This window comes from Nannobrachium achirus (genome assembly GCF_963921795.1).
Source record: "Nannobrachium achirus genome assembly, chromosome: 5".
NCBI lineage: Eukaryota > Metazoa > Chordata > Actinopteri > Myctophiformes > Myctophidae > Nannobrachium > Nannobrachium achirus.
Window position 1 is genome coordinate 53,620,341 of NC_137814.1, and position 19,737 is coordinate 53,640,077.

At 45.3% G+C, this 19,737-nt stretch overlaps 2 protein-coding genes across 2 annotated transcripts in view; one reads left to right on the top strand and one right to left on the bottom strand.

Annotated features, from left to right (window-relative positions):
* Positions 1 to 9,283: 9,283 nt before the first annotated feature.
* Positions 9,284 to 10,694, top strand: LOC308285695 (vesicle transport protein SFT2C-like). Its single transcript, XM_080726540.1, has one exon. It carries the CDS (start codon positions 9,303 to 9,305, stop codon positions 9,966 to 9,968), a length of 666 nt encoding a protein of 221 aa, XP_080582666.1. The 5' UTR covers positions 9,284 to 9,302; the 3' UTR covers positions 9,969 to 10,694.
* Positions 10,695 to 14,293: 3,599 nt separating this feature from the next.
* LOC308285183 (uncharacterized protein) overlaps positions 14,294 to 19,737 on the bottom strand; it is a 36,913-nt gene continuing 31,469 nt past the window's right edge. The window contains exons 18-21 of the mRNA XM_080725899.1: positions 18,862 to 19,306; positions 16,393 to 16,604; positions 15,229 to 15,435; positions 14,294 to 14,524 (exon numbers count right to left, since the gene is read on the bottom strand). Of these exons, the coding sequence (XP_080582025.1) occupies positions 14,376 to 14,524; positions 15,229 to 15,435; positions 16,393 to 16,604; positions 18,862 to 19,306 (1,013 nt within the window). The 3' untranslated portion in view covers positions 14,294 to 14,375. The remainder of the gene's footprint in view (positions 14,525 to 15,228; positions 15,436 to 16,392; positions 16,605 to 18,861; positions 19,307 to 19,737) is intronic.

Genomic DNA, 19,737 nt, shown 5'->3' on the forward strand with positions numbered 1-19,737 from the left:
CTGCTTCTGTCGTGGCAATAGGAGGATTGGTGTGCATGTTCTCAACACAGTGGATTTAAGCTGGCGGACGGTGCCACCTATGACAACTGGAAGAGGAGAGCGCCACCTTGGAGCTCCCTCTGTGGTCCACACAGCTGTGCTGATAGAAGGTATCGTCTACATCTGCGCAGGGAGTACAGGGGAGGGGATTTATGCGTTTGATGTTGACACCCACCTATGGTCTAAACCCAAGATTTCTGGCACTTTCCCACATTCAGACAGGGGCCACTCGACCTGTGCCTTGGGAAAGGTCATACTCTTATATAATGTAATGTACAGGCTGGACACCGCCACAATGGTCTGCACTTTAATTCACTCCAGCGTAGGAACCCCAGTGCCTTATTCATTATGGAACTCTTCTACCATCATCGGGACAAAGGTGTTTGTATTTAGGGACAGGTTCGATGGGCAGGGGGATACCGTCAGAGTGTTTGACACAGAGACAGACCGCTGGCTTAACTCTTTGAGTGCCACCCCGTTCACCACTAGAGGGCGCCCAGTGGCCATAGAAAATCCCATAGAGATATGCTGGTATATGCAGAAGCCCTGCAGCCATGACTTGCCTGAACACTTTCCTTTGTGCATGTACAGGAAGAGGATGAAGTTAGCTTGAAGTTAGCTATTGGTTACCAAGCATTTTAGAAGCCTTATTTTCGTCAACTTAGCCATGATTAAACCTTGCACACCTCATGCATGGGAAAAAAACAGAGAAGAATGAGCTCTAAAAAATCCAATGCAATCCTGGATTGCATTGAAGTGGATTTGTGCAGTTTGTTCACAGCTTTCAAACAAAAAAATCCGATTGGAAATCCGTTCAGGCATTCTTGAGATAATCGCCATTATGTTTTACATGTTATGTAAACAAACATGGCTGCCCTGTATGTTAGATGGGGTTGTATGGGGGTGGAACATGCAAAATCGCGATTGAAATCATGTTCACTAGATTTGATGGGGTCCAAAAAAAAAATTTTTTTTTTAAATGTTTTCAAAAAAAATTTTTTTTTTTAATAGGCACTCTGGTATGCGATAATATATCCCGAACATATTCGGGATAGGCACTCAACATGCCTTCTGCACTGCCTCTACCAGAACGGCGGCAGGGTCACTCAGCATTTGCCTACAATGGAGAGCTGTACATATATGGTGGTCGGGATATTATTCGTCAGCCCTGCAGTGACCTGTGGAAATTCAATCCAGGGACCTTCTCCTGGAAGAAGGTTGAACCCAAAGGGAAACGCCCCGGTCTGATGTATAGGATGTGCAGTTGCATGATGGGAGATCGTATCATCTTCTTTGAGGGACTCAGAGGTGAATTCGTACCAATTCGCGCCAATTACCTGCACGTCTTAGACTTAAGTCCTAGTCTCAAGACATTATGCAAACTGGCAGTTATTCAGTATGGGCTGCAGCAGTCAGAACTCCCACACAACATCAAGTGGGAACTGGCTAGGGTAGGTACCCTCACAAAAAACATGCAGTAATCCTGGTCTCTATATACTGCCTAGTGCCTTTCCCCTCCAGCCTGATGGAGGGGAAAGGAACTGGTGGGAATAGCGTGTTCCTACCACACGCTACGTCCAACCGGTGAAACCCCCCCTCCCCCTGTCAGGTGAAAAGTAGCGGCTTGGACTCCTCAAGCATAGAAGGAAGCATGAGGTCAGTCTGTTGCTCTCCCCAGGGAGGGAGTGTAGCAACCAGGATTACATTAGACAAACAATTGACAGCAGGTGTAAAAATTAGCTACAAAAACCATGGGAAAAAATGTAGAACAAAGAAGAAGAAGTGGCTGCCATGATTACCAATAGCAGATACAAAAAATAAAATAAATACAATTAGAACTGCACTCTGTCGAGGTGCCAACTTGCGTCTCACACACGCTCAAGTAGCCACACATGGCCTACCTGTGCGCAAGAAGCACGGGCCACGAGGCGTGCACTGCTGGCCTGGCCTCATGTCCTTAATGTCTTCGCCCATTAATGAAGACATTACCAAGAGCGCTCTGCGCTCTTATATACCAAACTACCAAACTCTGCTGACATCACCAGGAATGCTGGTCCCTCATTGGCTGTAGGTGTCACCTACATACATTCCCAGAATCCCAGCCGTTTCAGGGCTACGGTCTTCAAAAAACCCAGTCACCTACATAGCCCGATTGTTATGGGATCCTTGACCAATCCTCAAGCTAGCACCACTCCCCCATTGAACTCAACGGACTTGGTGACGTCACTGAAAATGCTGCTTCCTGATTGTCTAATCTAACGTTTATCCAGAACATTAAAAAGTAAGCTGGGCTAGAACCAGGGGCGCAATTGGCATTTTAAAAGTGAAGGGGATATATCTGGGAGGTATGTGCGCGCGCGAGCGCGCGCGAAATTTTTTGGGGTATCCCCCCCACTTTTGGTGATATCCCCCCCACTTTTGCCCCGAGGAGGGGGGGACATATCCCCTCCACTTGAGCTGAATTACACAGTTGTTTTACGCAGATTTCAAGGCATTCTTTTTTCTTGTTACTGTATCCCCCCCACAGTAACAAGAGGAAACGTAACTTAAAATGTGTTGACAAACGAAATTGTATTTCCATTATGCATCTGTTCAAAGGTACTTACATTGTTGCTTGATTTAAAGAACGACGTTATGGTTTTTTGGTTTTGTGACCGTTTCATTTTGATGTGAGAGGTCCAGCACCTGCAATGACGGTCTCCTTCTGCCAGTGCCACTGCCTGCCTGCTTGTGTCGCATTAATTAAACTCATTCAGAACAGATGTGCTGCAAATGGACTGCACTGCACTGGTGGGACTGTGCCTCTAGAGGGCAGTAATACGCCTTGAAATGAGAACTAGGCCTACTCTCAGTGTGTGTACAGTATAAGCGATCATATTTGCGTCTTTTTCTTGGACCTGAACACTGGGTGGGATATCCCCTCCACCCAAAAAAAGTGGAGGTGTTAATCCCCCCCGTCCCCTCCTATCTATTGCGCCGATGGCTAGAACTATAATGTGTTGCTTAAAGCAACCACACTAACTAGAAATACTGTTCCTACGAAACAGTGTGGGCTCGCTCGTGACTATATTCTGCAGCGTGCTAACTGTCATGTGAAGCTCAACCAATATTCCAGCTAACACCACTCCCAGATTTTCCACACCTCAATTGCACCTCATTGGCTAAGGGCCCTGCCTTTGTACTGTCTGCGACGGAACTCACAATATAAACTAGACCAGGTCAACCTGGTTGTGCCAGACCCCCTGTCTGTCATCATCATTTATGACATCATGCCTTTTGTAGGCATGTCATCATCATGTCATCATCATATATACCCTTTATATAGAAAACCCGGACAGACCGACATTTGCTTATGTAGGCCTACCCATTTCATGGGTCTGGCAACTAGAGATACTGTTCCTACGAAACAGTGTGGGCTCGCTCGTACTATATTCTGCAACGTGCTAACTGTCATGAGCCCACAATAATGAAGATAACATAGTGTTCTCGCCTTTCAGGCGAGCCCACAATAACTAGAAAGAAGAAATTGGAAATTGCAAGTGTGACGTGACTATATTAAAAACTCATAGTGCCATCCGGCCACAAGGGGTGCTAGAGTGCCAGAAATGTATCCATAGACCTTCTTTATAGCTTTCGTCGACCCTCTCCCAACTGCCTTGTGTTTTCACTCCAGTCAATGCTATGGGTGTCGAGAGGAGGAAGCTAGCTGACACGTAGCCAAAATGCTAACCCCTTTAGAAGCCCGATCTAAAGCTATTTCAGCCGCAAAAAACTTTCTCTTTGGGTCTGGGGACACAATCCGGAGAAAATCCTGTCTAAAGATGTGATTTATTATTGGAGTGGGCGGCGCGATTTGGCCGTTAGCGTGAATACGGCCCGTGGATGGCCGAGTCTAAGTCCCGGCCAAGGATGGACGTCTAGACCGGGGCTTCATTGAGGCCTCCGATAAAATAATTCATTTTATTAAATATCCCGGACATGTTCGGGATAGGCACCCTGGAATACGTCGCGCCGCCTACAATGAACATTGGGTGAACATTGGGGGGGTCTAAACTTTATTTTAAACCATTTTCAATGGAATAAATCGTCAGAGCATCTAGCGTCTCTCGTTGGTGAGCGCTGGGCGAGCCGGGACCACCCACGTTGCTCCAAGCAGCTCGGGGTAAGTAAAATAGCAAATAAAAAATTGTTTTTGATCCCGAATATCCCGAACATGTTCGGGATAGGCACTTAAAGGGTTAAACTCTCCTACTGCCAGATCATTTATTTATTTATTGGGTCTGGCGCCATCAAAAAGCGGCTTACCTTTGCGACGTTATAGTAGATAGACAGACAGACATTTATTTATTTATTTTTATTTTTTTTGGTTGTGCAATAGTGCACTTTGGTCTGCCAGGCAGCAGAGGGCGGCGTCATGCGAGAATGAATGTGAATTTGCCTGTTATGTGTTGAAGAAGAAGAAGACCAGTCACTGGCCCCAGAGCCTTACAGCCAGAGGAAATCAACAAGGAAGTGAATTGTTCTCCGTTGATCTAACGCATAATGGATTTTTTACACCATCACCGCGGAAAATGTGTTTACAGTAGACGGCCGCGCGACCCCTCATCAGCTTACAGTCATCAGACGAACGAACCGAACGAGCGCCGTATTGGCGGTAAGGTCTTGCGCAATCGGGCGAACGTGAACGTTCAAAGCGTGGGAAGAGTTAAGCAGCAAGCTAACCGTCTTGTGAAGCTCGACCAATACTGATAAAATCCACTTTAGTATGACAATTTTATTAATAGGGCCTATTATGTGGCTTGTGATGATCTTGTCCAATATTTAGTTGCTCCAGTGACCATGGAACAAAATAATAGTTCAGAAGCTGTGTTCACGTTAGCTCTCTCATAGTTGCCTAAATGAAGAGACTCCAAACATGCTTCTGCCTCCTAAAAAGGTATCCACCTTCATCACGCAGAAAAGAGAAGTACAGGTCTCTTGCTATCGCCCTCCTGGCTATAATGTGTTGCCTGCTAGCCTCGCGTACATTCTGACCAAAGGACACCTATTATGTAAACGGACGGCAAGCATGACGTAACTTCCGTTAACCGTCATGACCGTCCTGGTGCCGCCGCGTGTATGTGTCTCCCGTAGGAAGTGAGGCCGATCGCCCCCCGCTACCCCCGCCTCCCCGTTCTTTGCTCCCAGACCACGCCCCCGACCGTCGCGATTGGCCGGCTGTACTCTGCTGTACTTCCTGGCCATGTCCTGTTACTGTTGTTGTCGCGTCGCACTAGTGCTGTCACGCGTAGAAGGATGTTTGAGAGAGATGAGATTCAATTTATTGTCAGTGTACAGTACAAGTACAGTACAGTACAGCGAAAAGTATTTTCACATCTCATACGTGGAGACGTTTGAATACGCGGAGACGTTTGGACTTTTGGAAAAATGAAAATGCGCGTGATTTACAACGCTGCCGACCGACCGATGACAATATTGTTGTCTGCTATTTTCGAACATTATGTACCTTTACCTTTTGAAGTATATTTGTCTGATCTAATGTAACGCCTCATCAAGCATCTCTACTAACAATGATGTCCTATAGAATAGGACATCATAGGCCTATAGAATAATGTAGGAGGAGGAGGAATGGATGGAATTCTGATGGCTCATATATCTACCTTTCAGGTGGTGTAGAATTAGCATCACTATAACACCTCATTAATCATCTCTATGTATATACTAGGCTACCAATACGTTCAATTACAAGTCTTCTCTCCCAAGCTTGTCAAATAAAAAATGTAAATGCTTTATCTCTTGTGGTGTGCAATTATTATTATTTTCCCCCCCACAGTCGGTCCTTCATAATAATGATAATAATAACAAAATAACTCAAAATAGCCTGATTCCACGCTGGCTACTCCCCCCCCCCCCCCTCTCTTCCCAAACATAATAATAATAACAATAATAAAATGAACTCAAAATAGTCTGATTCCACGCTGGCTACTTTAGACTAAAGCATCAGTCTCCAGACGTTTTTCCCCCTCTCCCTCTCTTCCCAAACCTGCAGTCACACTGCTTTTCTGTGGGCAGTAATGCCACGCTATTCATGTGGTACAGTAATCGAACTTTACATCATTAGATGGTATTTAGCGACGGTCCAACAACAATATTGTCATCGGTCGGTCGGCAGCGTTGTAAATCACGCGCATTTTCATTTTTCCAAAAGTCCAAACGTCTCCGCGTATTCAAACGTCTCCACGTATGAGATGTGAAAATACTTTTCGCTGTACTGTACTGTACTTGTACTGTACACTGACAATAAATTGAATCTCATCTCTCTCAAACATCCTTCTACGCGTGACAGCACTAGTGCGACGCGACAACAACAGTAACAGGACATGGCCAAGATAACTATAAAGAAGGTAGAGTCGCCAAAATGGCTGGGCATCCGCCATTGACGCTCATGGGAGCCAAAACTGGAACCGGAAGTAGTGTGAACTGCATTGGAATCCATGGCATAAGGAAGGCAGCCAGCTGGACCATGCTTGTGAATAAATTATTTCTGAACGTTTGTCTCCTTTGTCAGATAATCGGTACAGGAATATAAAAAAATGCATATCACAGGTTGTTTTCCAATCAATTGTTTTTTTTATGTGCACACTGTATAATTTTATTGAGGCATCTAAACAGCGTCATCCTCCGCCATGTATTGTTTCTGGTAGTGTTGCCAGGTTCTAAGAAATAAGCAACCAGGCCTAGGAAAACAAGCCTAAAATAACCAACTAGGGCCAGGGAGGCACTAGGCTTTTATGAGCACTTACTGCTGTATGGAAAATAACCATCAACAAGCTAATAGTTCTGCTAAGATTTTGATAACTTGTCAAATGTGACATTCTGCATAATGAGCACTTTCTACTTTTGGTAGCCTACTTTAATTATATTTTAATACCATTCATTTTTTAATTCCTGAGTTTAACTTGTGAGATTATTTCTAAATTGCTGTATTGATTGATTACAGTTTGCAGAGACAGGTACAGATAAAGAGAAGTAGGCTACAGTACAGTACAAGTTCTGCTAAAATTATTTTTTCCAAAAAAGTATAAGTATGGCTTGTTTCCATGGGGTCCTTTGTACTCAATTGATCGAAACATTGATAATATTGATGGTACTTTTACTCAAGTAAAAAACGTTGGTACCACCACCACCACCACCACCACCACCACCACCACTTAGAACCACTGGTTAAAACAATAAAAAGGCAATTCCCTTGTTACTGAAGATATAATATGCAAAGTAGCCTACTGTGCTCCATCGGTCTCTTTCAATGTTATGAGATAGGCCTACATAAAGTGGCTTAAAATAAGACGAAAAGCTTACTAGGATCTCCTTTTAGTTGACCTTGTACCAATGAGTACAAGTAGGCCTACTGTCATAAAACTGTACGTTTTCCAGGCTTCTAGTACATTATTCAATCAATAAAAAATAAATAAATAAGCAACTTGTTCACTTTATAACAGGGGTCTTCAATCAGGCCAGGGACCTTATGATGCAGAGATGGAGCAATCCCCTTAATACCACCTTGTAGAGGCTACAACATTTGTAGGCTATTCATGTGTAACATTATTCATACTTTTATTTTAAACATGAATACATAGGCATATACCTATCAACAATCAACAATATGTCAATTGCAGTAAGCTTGTTTTATTTTTAACATAAATGTGGAAAATGTTTAAAAATAATTATTTGAAGATAAATGGACATGTGGGGGGGAAAGAGTAAAAGAAATGTATTTATTTGTTCATCAATCAAGCAATAATTTCGCGGACCCCCTGCAGTACCTCCGCGGACCCCCTGGGGGTCGTGGACCCCCCCCCCCCCCCACCCCACACACACACACACACACACACACACACACACACACACACACACACACACACACACACACACACACACAGACGCCACCTGCAACAACCAATATTTACAAGCAACTTCACAGACATTAAGCCCAAAGTCGCTTATAATAAGCGAACATGGCAACACTAAATCCTTGGCACGTTCAGAACGTACTTTGTACTCTTTAGATACCTCTATGAAATTGCACAGTGTGCACATTGAAAAGTAACATAGCAGAAAAAAAGTTTTATATGATGTCTTTTATTTTCCAGAAGTGATTATTTGACAAAGGTCTAAGACAGTCAGAATAATTGTTTGTTGGTGGTTTGTTCATGAGCTTCTCCACGGACTTCCATGGAATCCAATGCAGCCACCAAACTTCCGGCTGCAGGGCTGGCTCCCATGGTGAGACGAATCTGCCGTCTGGAATTGCATGATAGCGAAAATGACGTATATGTCCCTACCTTGTTTTTAATTTCCTTGGACATGGCCAGGAAGTACAGCAGAGTACAGCCGGCCAATCGCGACGGTCGGGGGCGTGGTCTGGGAGCAAAGAACGGGGAGGCGGGGGTAGCGGGGGGCGATCGGCCTCACTTCCTACGGGAGACACATACACGCGGTGCCGCCTCAACCAGAGGAGCAGTGGGGAATCCGACCCTAAACGATTTGACGCCGTGCAATGTTCATTACACGACGCTCCCGGATTGTTGAATAAAAAGCATTTTTATCCGAAATTATTTAGCTTAACATTGTATTTCCGGCTCATTTCCTCGCTTACCCTAGCCTCGGAAACCCAGGCTTCATTGCGCTTACCCCAAATGATGATCTAACCTGCGCCTCGAGACGGAATTAAGCAAAATAATTTCTGATAAAAATGCTTTTTATTCAACAATCCGGTTGAATAATAACAAATATTAGCAGGAATTCTCTGCAGTCTAATTATTGAGCATTTACGTCATTAAAATTAATTGCTTTAAATTAGTGACATCACATCGAATCTATGATCTACATACTGCTTAAAGCAATGACATCACATCCTTATCCTGCGTGGCTCCCAGCGCGCATAGGGTGCTATTTTGCCTTATGGTTTTGTGAAGCAGAGGATGCCATTTTGAACATTCATGGTTGAATATGCCTCAAGTATTTCTAAATAATACTACTCCACTAGTATCACATATGTAATCTACAACATATGTAACACATCTACACATGATATGAATTCATGCATTACTCTCCTCTCCAGTTTCACAAATAACTCACTTCCACAACAAGTCTAAAAGGCAAAAACAAATACCTTGTACTCACTCTCGCAACAACAACCGGAAGAGCAGATTTTTGTCAACAAACGCCAGCTGGTTCTCTCGGACTGGACTCACCTCGTCACCATGGCGGACCTGAACCGAGACCTACAGGCGTACCTGGCCCAGTCCAAAGGCGGCGGCGGGGCCAAGACCATCTCCCAGTCCAGCTCCAGCATGTCCTTAGACATGGGCGACGGCGGCGACCCGGTGTCCGGCAGCTGGTTCGGGAGGTGGTCGAGCCGAGGAGGCTCCGCGGCGTCGAGCAGCAGCAGCGGCTTTTCCTGGCCGTGGTCCGCGGAGCCAGACCCGTGTCTGCCGGGGATGAGCCGCCGGCAGCGGCTGGTGGCGTTCGGCGTGTGCATCACCTTCTCGGCGCTGTGCTTCGGACTGTCGGCGCTGTACGCGCCTCTGCTGCTGCTCTACGCGCGCAAGTTCGCGCTGCTGTGGTCCCTGGGCTCGCTGTTCGCCATCGCCGGGGCCGCGGTGCTCCGGGGACCCAGTCGGTTGATCGGCTTCCCGACGCCCGGCGCCGCCGTGTACATGTGCTCCCTGGGCGGCACGCTGTACGCGGCGCTCAGCCTCCACAGCACCGTGCTCACCGCGCTGGGCGCCATCGTGCAGGTGGCGGTGATCGTCGGCTACGTGGTGTCCCTGCTGCCCGGCGGCAGCGCCGGCATCAAGTTCATGGGAGGACTGGCGGCTTCCGCCATCAAAAGGACCGTGACTGGTGGGAAGACCATGCCGATCTGAGAGTACTCCCGTTGTTATTGTTGGGCGGGCCCGTCTGGTTCCATGATGTGTTGCACTCTCAGTTGAATTAAAGATGCAATCCAGGACTTTATTTTGAATGAATGACACGTTGTTTTAACCAATCTGATACTGTATGGCTATGGCAGGGCTTCTCAAACTTTAACATTTAGTCTCCCCTTAACTCTGACAGTGTACAAATGGAACCAAATGACACTGTCAGAGTTACAGACTTGTATTGGTCAATTTAATTTAGAGTCCACAGAGTCCCTGGGATCCACTTTGAGAACCACTGTTATATAGTAACGTACTACAAACTATGTGGGTGGTCTTGGAGGTGATCCCTCCTTTTGTGTCAAGTAGGACATCTACTGGTTGACGAGTAGTACTACCTGAAGCTCACAAGGCATGTGCACTGCACATCATCTCCCCTGGCCAGCTTGGGGACAAGTTTGGTCTCTCCAACTCAGGAGATGGTTACTTCTCTCTGGTTAGGACATATGATGACACTCATGGATTGCAGCTTTAACAATGATGATTCTGTGTAGATGGGACAGATACAGATACCCATCTAGACAGAGATGCCCAGGACTTAAAAGACTAAAGAATAAATGTGAAAAAAGACATTTCCAAAGTGCTCCGTTGTTCTGATTCTGTAAAGGGACCAAACAACCTTCTTTGTTTTTACAAATGTTCACACAAACTTATAACTGTAAATTCCAGTCTGTATAATAAATGTGAAGCTAATATTTTTGTTTTTTGCTTTTCTCTAATGTAATTTTCATCAATAAAATGTTCTCTTGGTGAGAGATGTCAAGTGACTGAAAGCCGTGGGACTGAGGTGTGTGGGGGATGAGTTGAGGTGAAGTGGGTCATATTACAATTTGAGGAATGTGCCATTTCAATATGTCCTACACCTGCAAAAAAAAGTTAGACCAAGGCACTCTTGAGGGACAGTTAAAAAGCCTTTATTTTAGGGCTAATGCATATTGGCAAGAATAAAAAATTCACCTACGCGTTGCGGCACATAATGCCTTCTTCAGGGTGACAGTCAAGAGTGCCTTGGTCTAACTTTTTTTGCATCAATTTTGTCACCTGACAACCAAAGAGCACCTTTCCCGGGAGATTTTTACTCAGATGCACTCCTTACTCTCTGTTTTCTACATGTCCTATACCTGATTGTCCATTCCAGGGACAATGTGTTTTATACTGAAAGGTGCCATTTCTGCTATTTGAACTCATATTGGCGGATGCTTGTGATTTCTGCTTTCCAGGCATTTAAGCTTTTTCTAGCGGTAGACACAATGTCAGGATAACAGTGACAGTGCAATGTTATCCTGCACAGTCACTGTAAATCCATACCATTTATAGTTTCATGGTCAATGTCTTATCTTCCCAGTCTCACTGTGCAACTGTGGCATACGTATATGAATTAAGCATCTAAGCCAAGGCTGTTTGAGTTAATATGGTAATGGTCACCAGTCTGATTTGGTTTTAGGACCACATCAGTACCTTCCAGTCAAGGGTTAACAAACACTATGGTCTCAGAGGCAGTTTCCCGTCAGACAAATACAGGTCATGTTATACTTTCCCTAAAGGTCATGTCCACTTGCTGAAAGTTAAATAGTGATAGGTAAAATTTGAATTACGGTTCATTTTAACATTTCTTTTTGCGAATTCTGGAGCCGAGATATGGACATACTGCACCTCAATATTTATGCGAAATATCTCAATAGCTATACAATGTGATTTATTTTAAATATCACAGACATCTTGTGTTGTGTTAATAGCGAACTAAAGAGATGCTTCCCAACTCAAACTTGCCCGTCGGAGCAACCCAAGATCAAACTTCACTTGGCCCAACATTTATTTACTTGCCACGGGCAGTCGGGCAACCGTTAGTGTCAAGCCCTGCAGTTACAGTTCGTAATACTCGGCCAGGATCGTTGGACCATACACGCTCTACTGTAAAAATAGTAAATGCTAATGTATGATGGTACCTTCATTCATCTTTCTCAGAGCATGTTGACCCACTCTGAACAATAGGCAGTAAAACACACACAAAAGAACAGCTCGAGACAATCCTTTGGTAAACTTTGCACAAATTCTATTATAGTTTCATACAAAAAGAAATTGACAAAAAAACAACAATCTCATGACAAACTGTACATCTAGAAACAAAAGGAAATGCCTCTCCTGAACCAGAGAGGTACCCGGCTATGAGACAGTGATGCTTCTCTCCATTCTTTTTGACATTAAAAATTAACTTAAATGGAGCTCTGAGGACTTGAAAGGGGGGTGAGGGGTAGGGGGGGCGTGGACACATTCAAAGTCCTGTTCTGTTTTTTTTTTTCTTTTTGGCGTCAGGATCCAAAAACACAGCCAGTACTTTACTGGGACACTTAGAGCTCAGAAGAGAAGGGAACTCTTGAGACATGGGGGGGAGAGTGCATTCTGTGACGACGCCACCGGACCACTTTCAAAGGTTTCCCCAGTTGCAAATGTGCTGTGATCAGTTGAGGTCTGAGGTTTCACAGAACGTTGTCCACTTTAGACGGCAGCCATTTAATTTGATTCCACTGAAGGAGGCAACACCCCGCATATACTCTATACACGTCTCTGATGTTCATCATTCCGGAAAACAGCAGATCTACAAGCCCACGACGCGGTGCAGGGCTTGTAGATCGGCAATTTTCCGGTGGTGCGTGATACAGTCGTACAGTGAAGTATAAACGAGGCCTTTACAATTGAGTCAGTGCAAGTAAACATGGATAGACGAGACCTGATTTCACTTTGGTTTCTTCCGAAAGAATACTTTAGCATTATGTTTTTGTCCATTAAAAGCTGCCAACTTCGGGCAATATTCCAATTTACTTATGTATTTATTACCTTATTTTGAACCCTCCCAGGTCTGAGCCCCAGGCATTGCAGAGGAATCCTAAATGTAGCAATGCACATGATCCATTTCTATAGGGTGGTGGAATCCAGGTCGGGTAAAAATGACCACAAGCCACCTGCCACATAACTGACCATATGCAGCGGGCAGAAACCTTATATTTCATCTTTTTATATATTTTATTATTATTATTTATAATTTTTGTACAAATATATGCCTTATTTTCTACTTTGTCATATGACAGTGTGTCACAAAAGCAATGACTATCTTCAAGCTAGAAAGTGCTGTCTGTGGGTTTATAAATCTTGAACAAACGAAATGTCTCAAAAGAGCTTGTGACTAAATGATAAGGTTTCTACCCGACAGCTTCAAAAATTGTGATTCTTGCCTGGGAGGTTTGTCTCCTATACTTTATCAGTCACTTTCACATGTTAAGCAACAGTCAGTTGGTGGTTTCACTTGGGCTGCAATCTTATAAAAAAATCTCATTGGCTGATAAAAGTTGTGCAAGTCACAGATGAGTTGTGGGGTGTTCCAGCCCTGTACACAAAGTAGCTTGTTTAAGGTCTCCTATTCTAAACATCCGGGTGTGAAGTAGAATGGTGAAGTTGTCAGGTGAATTTGGAGACGAACTGTCCTCTGGTATACAAGTTACATCCCCACTAGTGGCAAACCCCCACAAACTCAACTCACTTAACAGCCAATAGATAGGTCATTTGTTATCTCCGCTGTCAATCATAAACACAACCCCCTTCAATCGACCATCGAGACCAATCAGGGATAGCAGAGTTTTGTGGGCGGGAATTGTGGTCGTGCTCAGACACAGACGTGAACGGAACAGTTTGTCTGGAGGGTTGTATAACAGTGGTTCTCAAAGTGGGCTCCAGGGACCCTCAGGGTGCTTGCGAGGGTTCCAAAGGGACCCTTAAAAAAAAGATCTATAACTCTGAGAGTTTGCAAATGGAACAAAATTGACCGCCCTGTAAGGGGTCTATTTGATTCCATTTTGTGCACTCTTGGGAGTTAAAATTAAAAGGTTTGAGAACCACTGTTGTAGGTGCGCAATTGTGTCCAGTATGACGTCTCTCCTCTCTGTTCTTCCCTCTGTCTCTTCACACAACTCCATGCGATCCATGTTCAATCCCAACACCATCACCTGTGCCAGGGTCATGGCCTGGCACGGCCCGGCAGGGCATGGCCAGGTTTGTGTGGTTGTGTTGGTCCTTGGCGTCGTTACGGAGCATGTGGGGTGACGTTCCAGGGATGGCGCAGCGCAGTGGTTCTCAAAGCGGACTCTGTGGGTTCCTTTATGGGGGTCTAAATTGACCCATACAAGTCTAACTCTGACAGCGTACAAATGGAACCAAATGAACCCTAACGGGTTCATTTGGTTCCATTTGTACGCCGTCAGAGTTAAGGGGAGACCTTGGAATTTTGAAAGTTTGAGAAACACTGGCGTGGCGGAGAGAGGAGGCAAGATGAAGAGGAGGTAACAAGTGCTGAGTCTTTCCTCATCATTGAGGCCGCCCCCGCCCTCCCCTGGGGGGCCCGCCTCTAGGTCCTCCCCGGGGTCCTCCTCTGGGTCCTCCCGGCCCCCAGCCCCCCCGCCCTCCGCGACCCGGGGGCCCGCCGTAGCCCCCGTCATCTCTCTGTGCCGGACGACCTGGACAGATACATGGGAGACAAAGACGACAGTCGTTTAGCATCTCTGATTCCACAGCCGTATTCGACACTAGTGCTCTGTTTATTAAACAATGAATAATAATAAAACATTTTTATAATGCACTTTACACTCGAAAGAAAGTGCAACAAACACAGTAAAAAAGAATGGATCTTAACACATTTCGTGGCTGGACTTTTATGATTTTGGTTTAAAACTACTGCCTTAGACAGAGATCTCCGTCTAAGCGTTTTCTTTAATCAGCGTATTAATATCGCCGTTGTCTACCGTTCGATCAAGCCTCGGCTGCTAATAGTTGCTCAGAGACTAAATAACCCGGAAACAAAACATCGATTCCCCATCCAGTCCCATCTAACTGCAGAAGAAATGCGTTTCCGCGGGTTCTAGGTTTCCACAGCCTCACATGGCCCCGCCTGCATGAATTAGAGTGCAGCCCGAGCCGAGCTGAATCAATACGGAAGCCATTTCACTGTTCGCTCACAAACAGTAAGGGTGCGGAATGCTCCGCAAAGAAAAACGGAGGACACGAACGGCAGTGTGCACACGCGCGATCGTCCTACAAAAACACAGTAAAACCACAAAAAAATGCTGGCACAGAAGTCAACAAAAGTGCTAAAAAGGAGATCTCCGTTTTAGGCATGAAAAGTGTTAATGGGTTTGAACCATGTGAAACAGTCTCGGTTTACCTCCTCCTCCTCCTCCTCCTCCTCCTCCGTCAGGCCCTGCTCCAGGGGACTCTCTGTCTCGGGGGTCTCCTCCGGTGCCGGGTCCTTCGTGCCAGGGACGTTTGCGGGGGGGCAGCGATGCCATGTCCATGCCCTGCAGGGACGACGGGCGCTCCCGGCTGGCCGGGGACGAGCCGTCATGCATCTGTTGGTTGTACCCCTCGTGACCTGAGCGAGAGCGAGAGAGAGAGAGACACACACAAACGCACGGATCGTCAGGGACTCAGCAACTACTAACATAGTGGGCATGTTACAGAGATTTGTGTTATTATTTTTTCTGTGTTAGACTAGAGAACTTCCATCAAGGGTAACCTCTACTCTCCATGTTTTAACTTTTTTTTTTAAATTTTAATTAATGACCTACAGTACATGATCATACTACTAGAGTGTCACACAAAGGTATCAAAGTTAACAGATATAAAAGCTCGAGGCACGGCGCAAAGCCACTGTTACTGAGAAGTAACAGTTTTGGTTTTCTCCCTACTGTACATAGACTTTATACTCTAACATTGAAAGTAGCCATTTCACTCTCAAAACTATGTATGAATTCACTTGCAATAAGCAAGGTAAATACATCAAATGCAGGGTAATCTGTACATTGAAACTATTGGAAACAAGGTAAAAGGTACCAGGTTTACTCTGCCATCGGTGTATGAATGTGTGTGTGAATGGGTGAATGTAAAGCACTATCTCTGTAAAGCGCCTTGGATAAAGGCGCTAAATAAATGCACCATTTACCATTTACTGTATGTACAAGCTCACAGCGCTTTACTCCGTACTGCGCTGCAAGCTTGTACGTCTGACATCAAAAAAAGTTAGGACGTTTTTGAATAATCTACATCAGGGGTCTTCAACAGGGGGTCCTCAGAGTTACTACAGGGGGTCCTCCAAATCTTCCAATCCTTTTTAATATTAACAACCTGAACCCTAGTGTCCATATTCTGAGAACTGTAGCCAAAAATATATTTACATGAATCCAAAATACACTGATGATTGTGCTGTCAAACGATGAAACTATATGGAATCTATGAACAGGTTGTGGGGGGTCCCTCTCTCAAACTAAGGGGTCCTTGGCCTGAAAACCTCTGATCTAGATTTCTTTTTTTTTTTTAAATATCGTCTCACCTCCTCCCCCGCCGCCTCCTGCTCCTCCTCCTCTGGGAGGACCTCCTCCACGGCCTCGTCCCCGTCCGCTGTTGTCCCAACCTCCTCCTCCTCCTCCTCGTCCCATGTCGTCTCCGGGGCCGTCATTAAAGCCCTCGTCCTGGCTGCCGTACTCCTCGTTGTTGTTGTAGCCTCTCCCTCCACCAGGACGCCCCGGACCCCCGCCTCGGTACCTGAGGTCAGGAGACAGTGAACGGTGAGACCCTAAACCAGGACTAACCCCCTCCCCACCATATTTAGAACAGTGGTTCTCAACCTTTTCAGGCCGCGACCCCCAAAATTATCATATTTTGCCTGGGGACCCCCCACCCTAAAGCATTTAGAGAGACATTACATTTTGTATGACATGGTTCTGTTGGGAAAATAGCAGATCTACATGCTCTATTGTGAGCATGTAGATCTGCTATTTTCACAATTTCTGCCTCTAATAATTGACAATTTAGCCAATGTTTAATTTGTCATTTTAGAAGTATTAAAAAGTCCTTAAATTGTCACTTTAGAAATGTGTAGATAGCCTTCACATTAAGCCAATCATCAGGGGACCACCCTGGGGGTCCCGACCCACAGGTTGAGAACCACTGATTTAGAACACTAAATAATAAGAAAACCTAATATACAACTTGTGCAATGACTATACATTTGAGATATGGGAGACAACATGTTTCAAGGAACAAATAGTGTATATATTGCACATTTGGGCAATCTTGTGTCAATCTTTGGCCTTTTGGAGATTGAATTAACCCAATAACACAAGACCGGGAAAGCCTATACATTTTTATACGTTTAAAACCGGGAATCATTTTAGATGTTGCCATGAACAGTATATATTTTATGAAAACTTTTAGTTTAGGATTTAGGGGCCATTTTTTAAAATCGGCCTTAGGTCTAAATGGGTTAAGGAGAAACCTCTGAAAGGAGGTGAAGTTAGTATCTTTATGAATGAAACCATGCAAGTTAGTAAGTTATCAGCTCGCTAGTGTGAAAGGAGATACAGTATACTCTAGAGGTGAGTATTAAAGTCCAATTACAACACTGTTGAGTCCTGCTTTGTGTGCTGTGGAACGGGAACAAGAGGTAAAAAAAGAAATAAAAAAGACGGGTCCAGGAGTAAACCAGATGTAGTGGCCTGAAGCATGTTGTCAACAAATGAAGCAGGGGAAAAAAAATGCTCCAAGCATTTCATGACAATAGAAAAGCAAAACAAAGAGACAAGTCTGACACGTTGTTCCAGCTACGAGTATGAATCAACCCTTGCTGTGTGCTGCATTGTGAGACAATATTGTCCCATTTTCACTACACTTAAAAGATCCAGTGATTTAGGTCTGTCAGTGTACAACACAACAGAGACTCGGGTTGGATTCCTTGCAGCAGGGACTCGGACATGACCAGGCAGGCATGGGGTGGGGGTTGGCACAGCACACATGGGGATAATGGCAATGACATGTTTGGGACAAAATGAAAATGGCTGAAGTTGTTTAAGTATAGAATATGTGTTTTACTTCTTTTCCAGTGTGAAAGCACTACACTCTCAAAACACGGATGGAATAAGAGTGATATGGAATTAGGGGGAGTGGCCGACGCAAAGCCCTGGCAGCGAAGCTGACTGGCTGATCAGTGTGAGACTGTGACACCCACATGTCATCAGAGTCGTGGCCGTGGCCATGTCTCGGAGGAAGTCTGTCTCTGTGTCTGGGGTCGTGTTCCTCTCCGGGACCTCCATAACTATCATAATCATACCTGTCACACAAAGGTAGACACGCACACACGCACACACACACACGGCACGCACGCACCACCCAGAAGTATTTCAAGTTTTAGAAGTTGGAAAGGTTACAGATTTGTACTTTCTGGACCGAGCTGCTGCAAAGTCTAAAATGCTTTCCTCATGTCTGTTAAAATGTTTGGTTCTACATTAAGCTTCTGTTTAGTCTGCATCGCTGCAACTTCAATCACAGAAGCAACAGATAAAGATGATCTACAATATTTGGGAGTGATATCCTGGTAACTATGTAACACAAGGTGCAATGTTCATTGTCAATTTAAGAGTTGGAGCCTTGCAGCTCGGCCAGAAAGCAAAGAGCAGTTAATTAAGTTGTTTGACAGAGTTTTATCAAACAAGTCGCTAAACCAGACACCTAGCAAAGATGTTAGTAAGCAGGTTAATGTAAGCAGCTGGAAGAATTCACAAGCAAACGTTTCATCCCATAATAAAAAAATAAATAGTGAGGAACCACAATGGAGCTCTGTAAGGATGGAGATTTGGGTGGAAATTATACTAAACAGTTTTTTTAACGAATCACACAAATGACCAATTTGGATTCAAAACGGCGATTTTCGCCGAAAAGCTACAAGTTTGCATGCCTGAATAATGTTGTTGATCAGCTATATTCACTGTGCACCACCATGGTGAAGGGTCAGAAAGCCGCTCACCTGTCATCCCTGTGCCCTCGGAAATCTCCTCCGTCGCGAGGGAACCGCTCCTCGGAGCCCCAGTTCCCTCCTCCTCCACCTCCTCCACCTCCTGCACCTCCTCCTCTGTGTCCTCCCGCTCCCTGGTAGCCCTGGCCAGGCCCCTGCCTCCAGTTATCCTCTCCTCCTCCTCCCCCTCCCCCTCCTCCACCAACGCCTCCTCCACCACCAACGCCTCCTCCACCAACGCCTCCCCCCCTGTTGCCATGGAAGTCCTGGCCCCCGTCAAAGTCCTGGGGCCCTCGTCCTCGGCCTTGCTGGTTGTCTCCCCAGTAGCCCGGCCCCGAGCCCTGGTCTCCCCCGGGGCCGCCGCCGCTGCCACCGCCGCCGGGTCCTCCCGGGCCGCCGCCACCAGGGCCCGGCGGAGGCCCCATGTGATGGTTGGGCGGAGGCCCTCGAGAGTCTCCTGAGATGGTGGACAGAAAGGAAGGAGCTATGAGGTTAAGACAACGGACCGTCCCGTTTCATATCCTCCATCAGGGGTTCTCACATTTCATTTGTCCATTACAAATTTAAGTTGATGATTAACAATTTAATAGTGTTTCTGGCATTGTTGAACATTGGAAAATATGAATAAAAACTGTTTTCCTTTTAGGCGTTGCAACGCAATTTTTTAAAGTTTTAACAACAAATGTTCTCTTAATGCGGGTCCCTGGCATAACATCTTTTCAGAAGGGGTCTTCAGCCAAATTCATATCAATCTGGAGGGTGCTTCACATGACAAAATTAATGTTTGGTAACCAGTGCTCTACAGTCTGTGGCACTTATTCAAACAGCAGCAGGTAGCCTGTTTCAAGCCTTCTCGATGCCACAATGTAATCAAACTCTGTTATTACT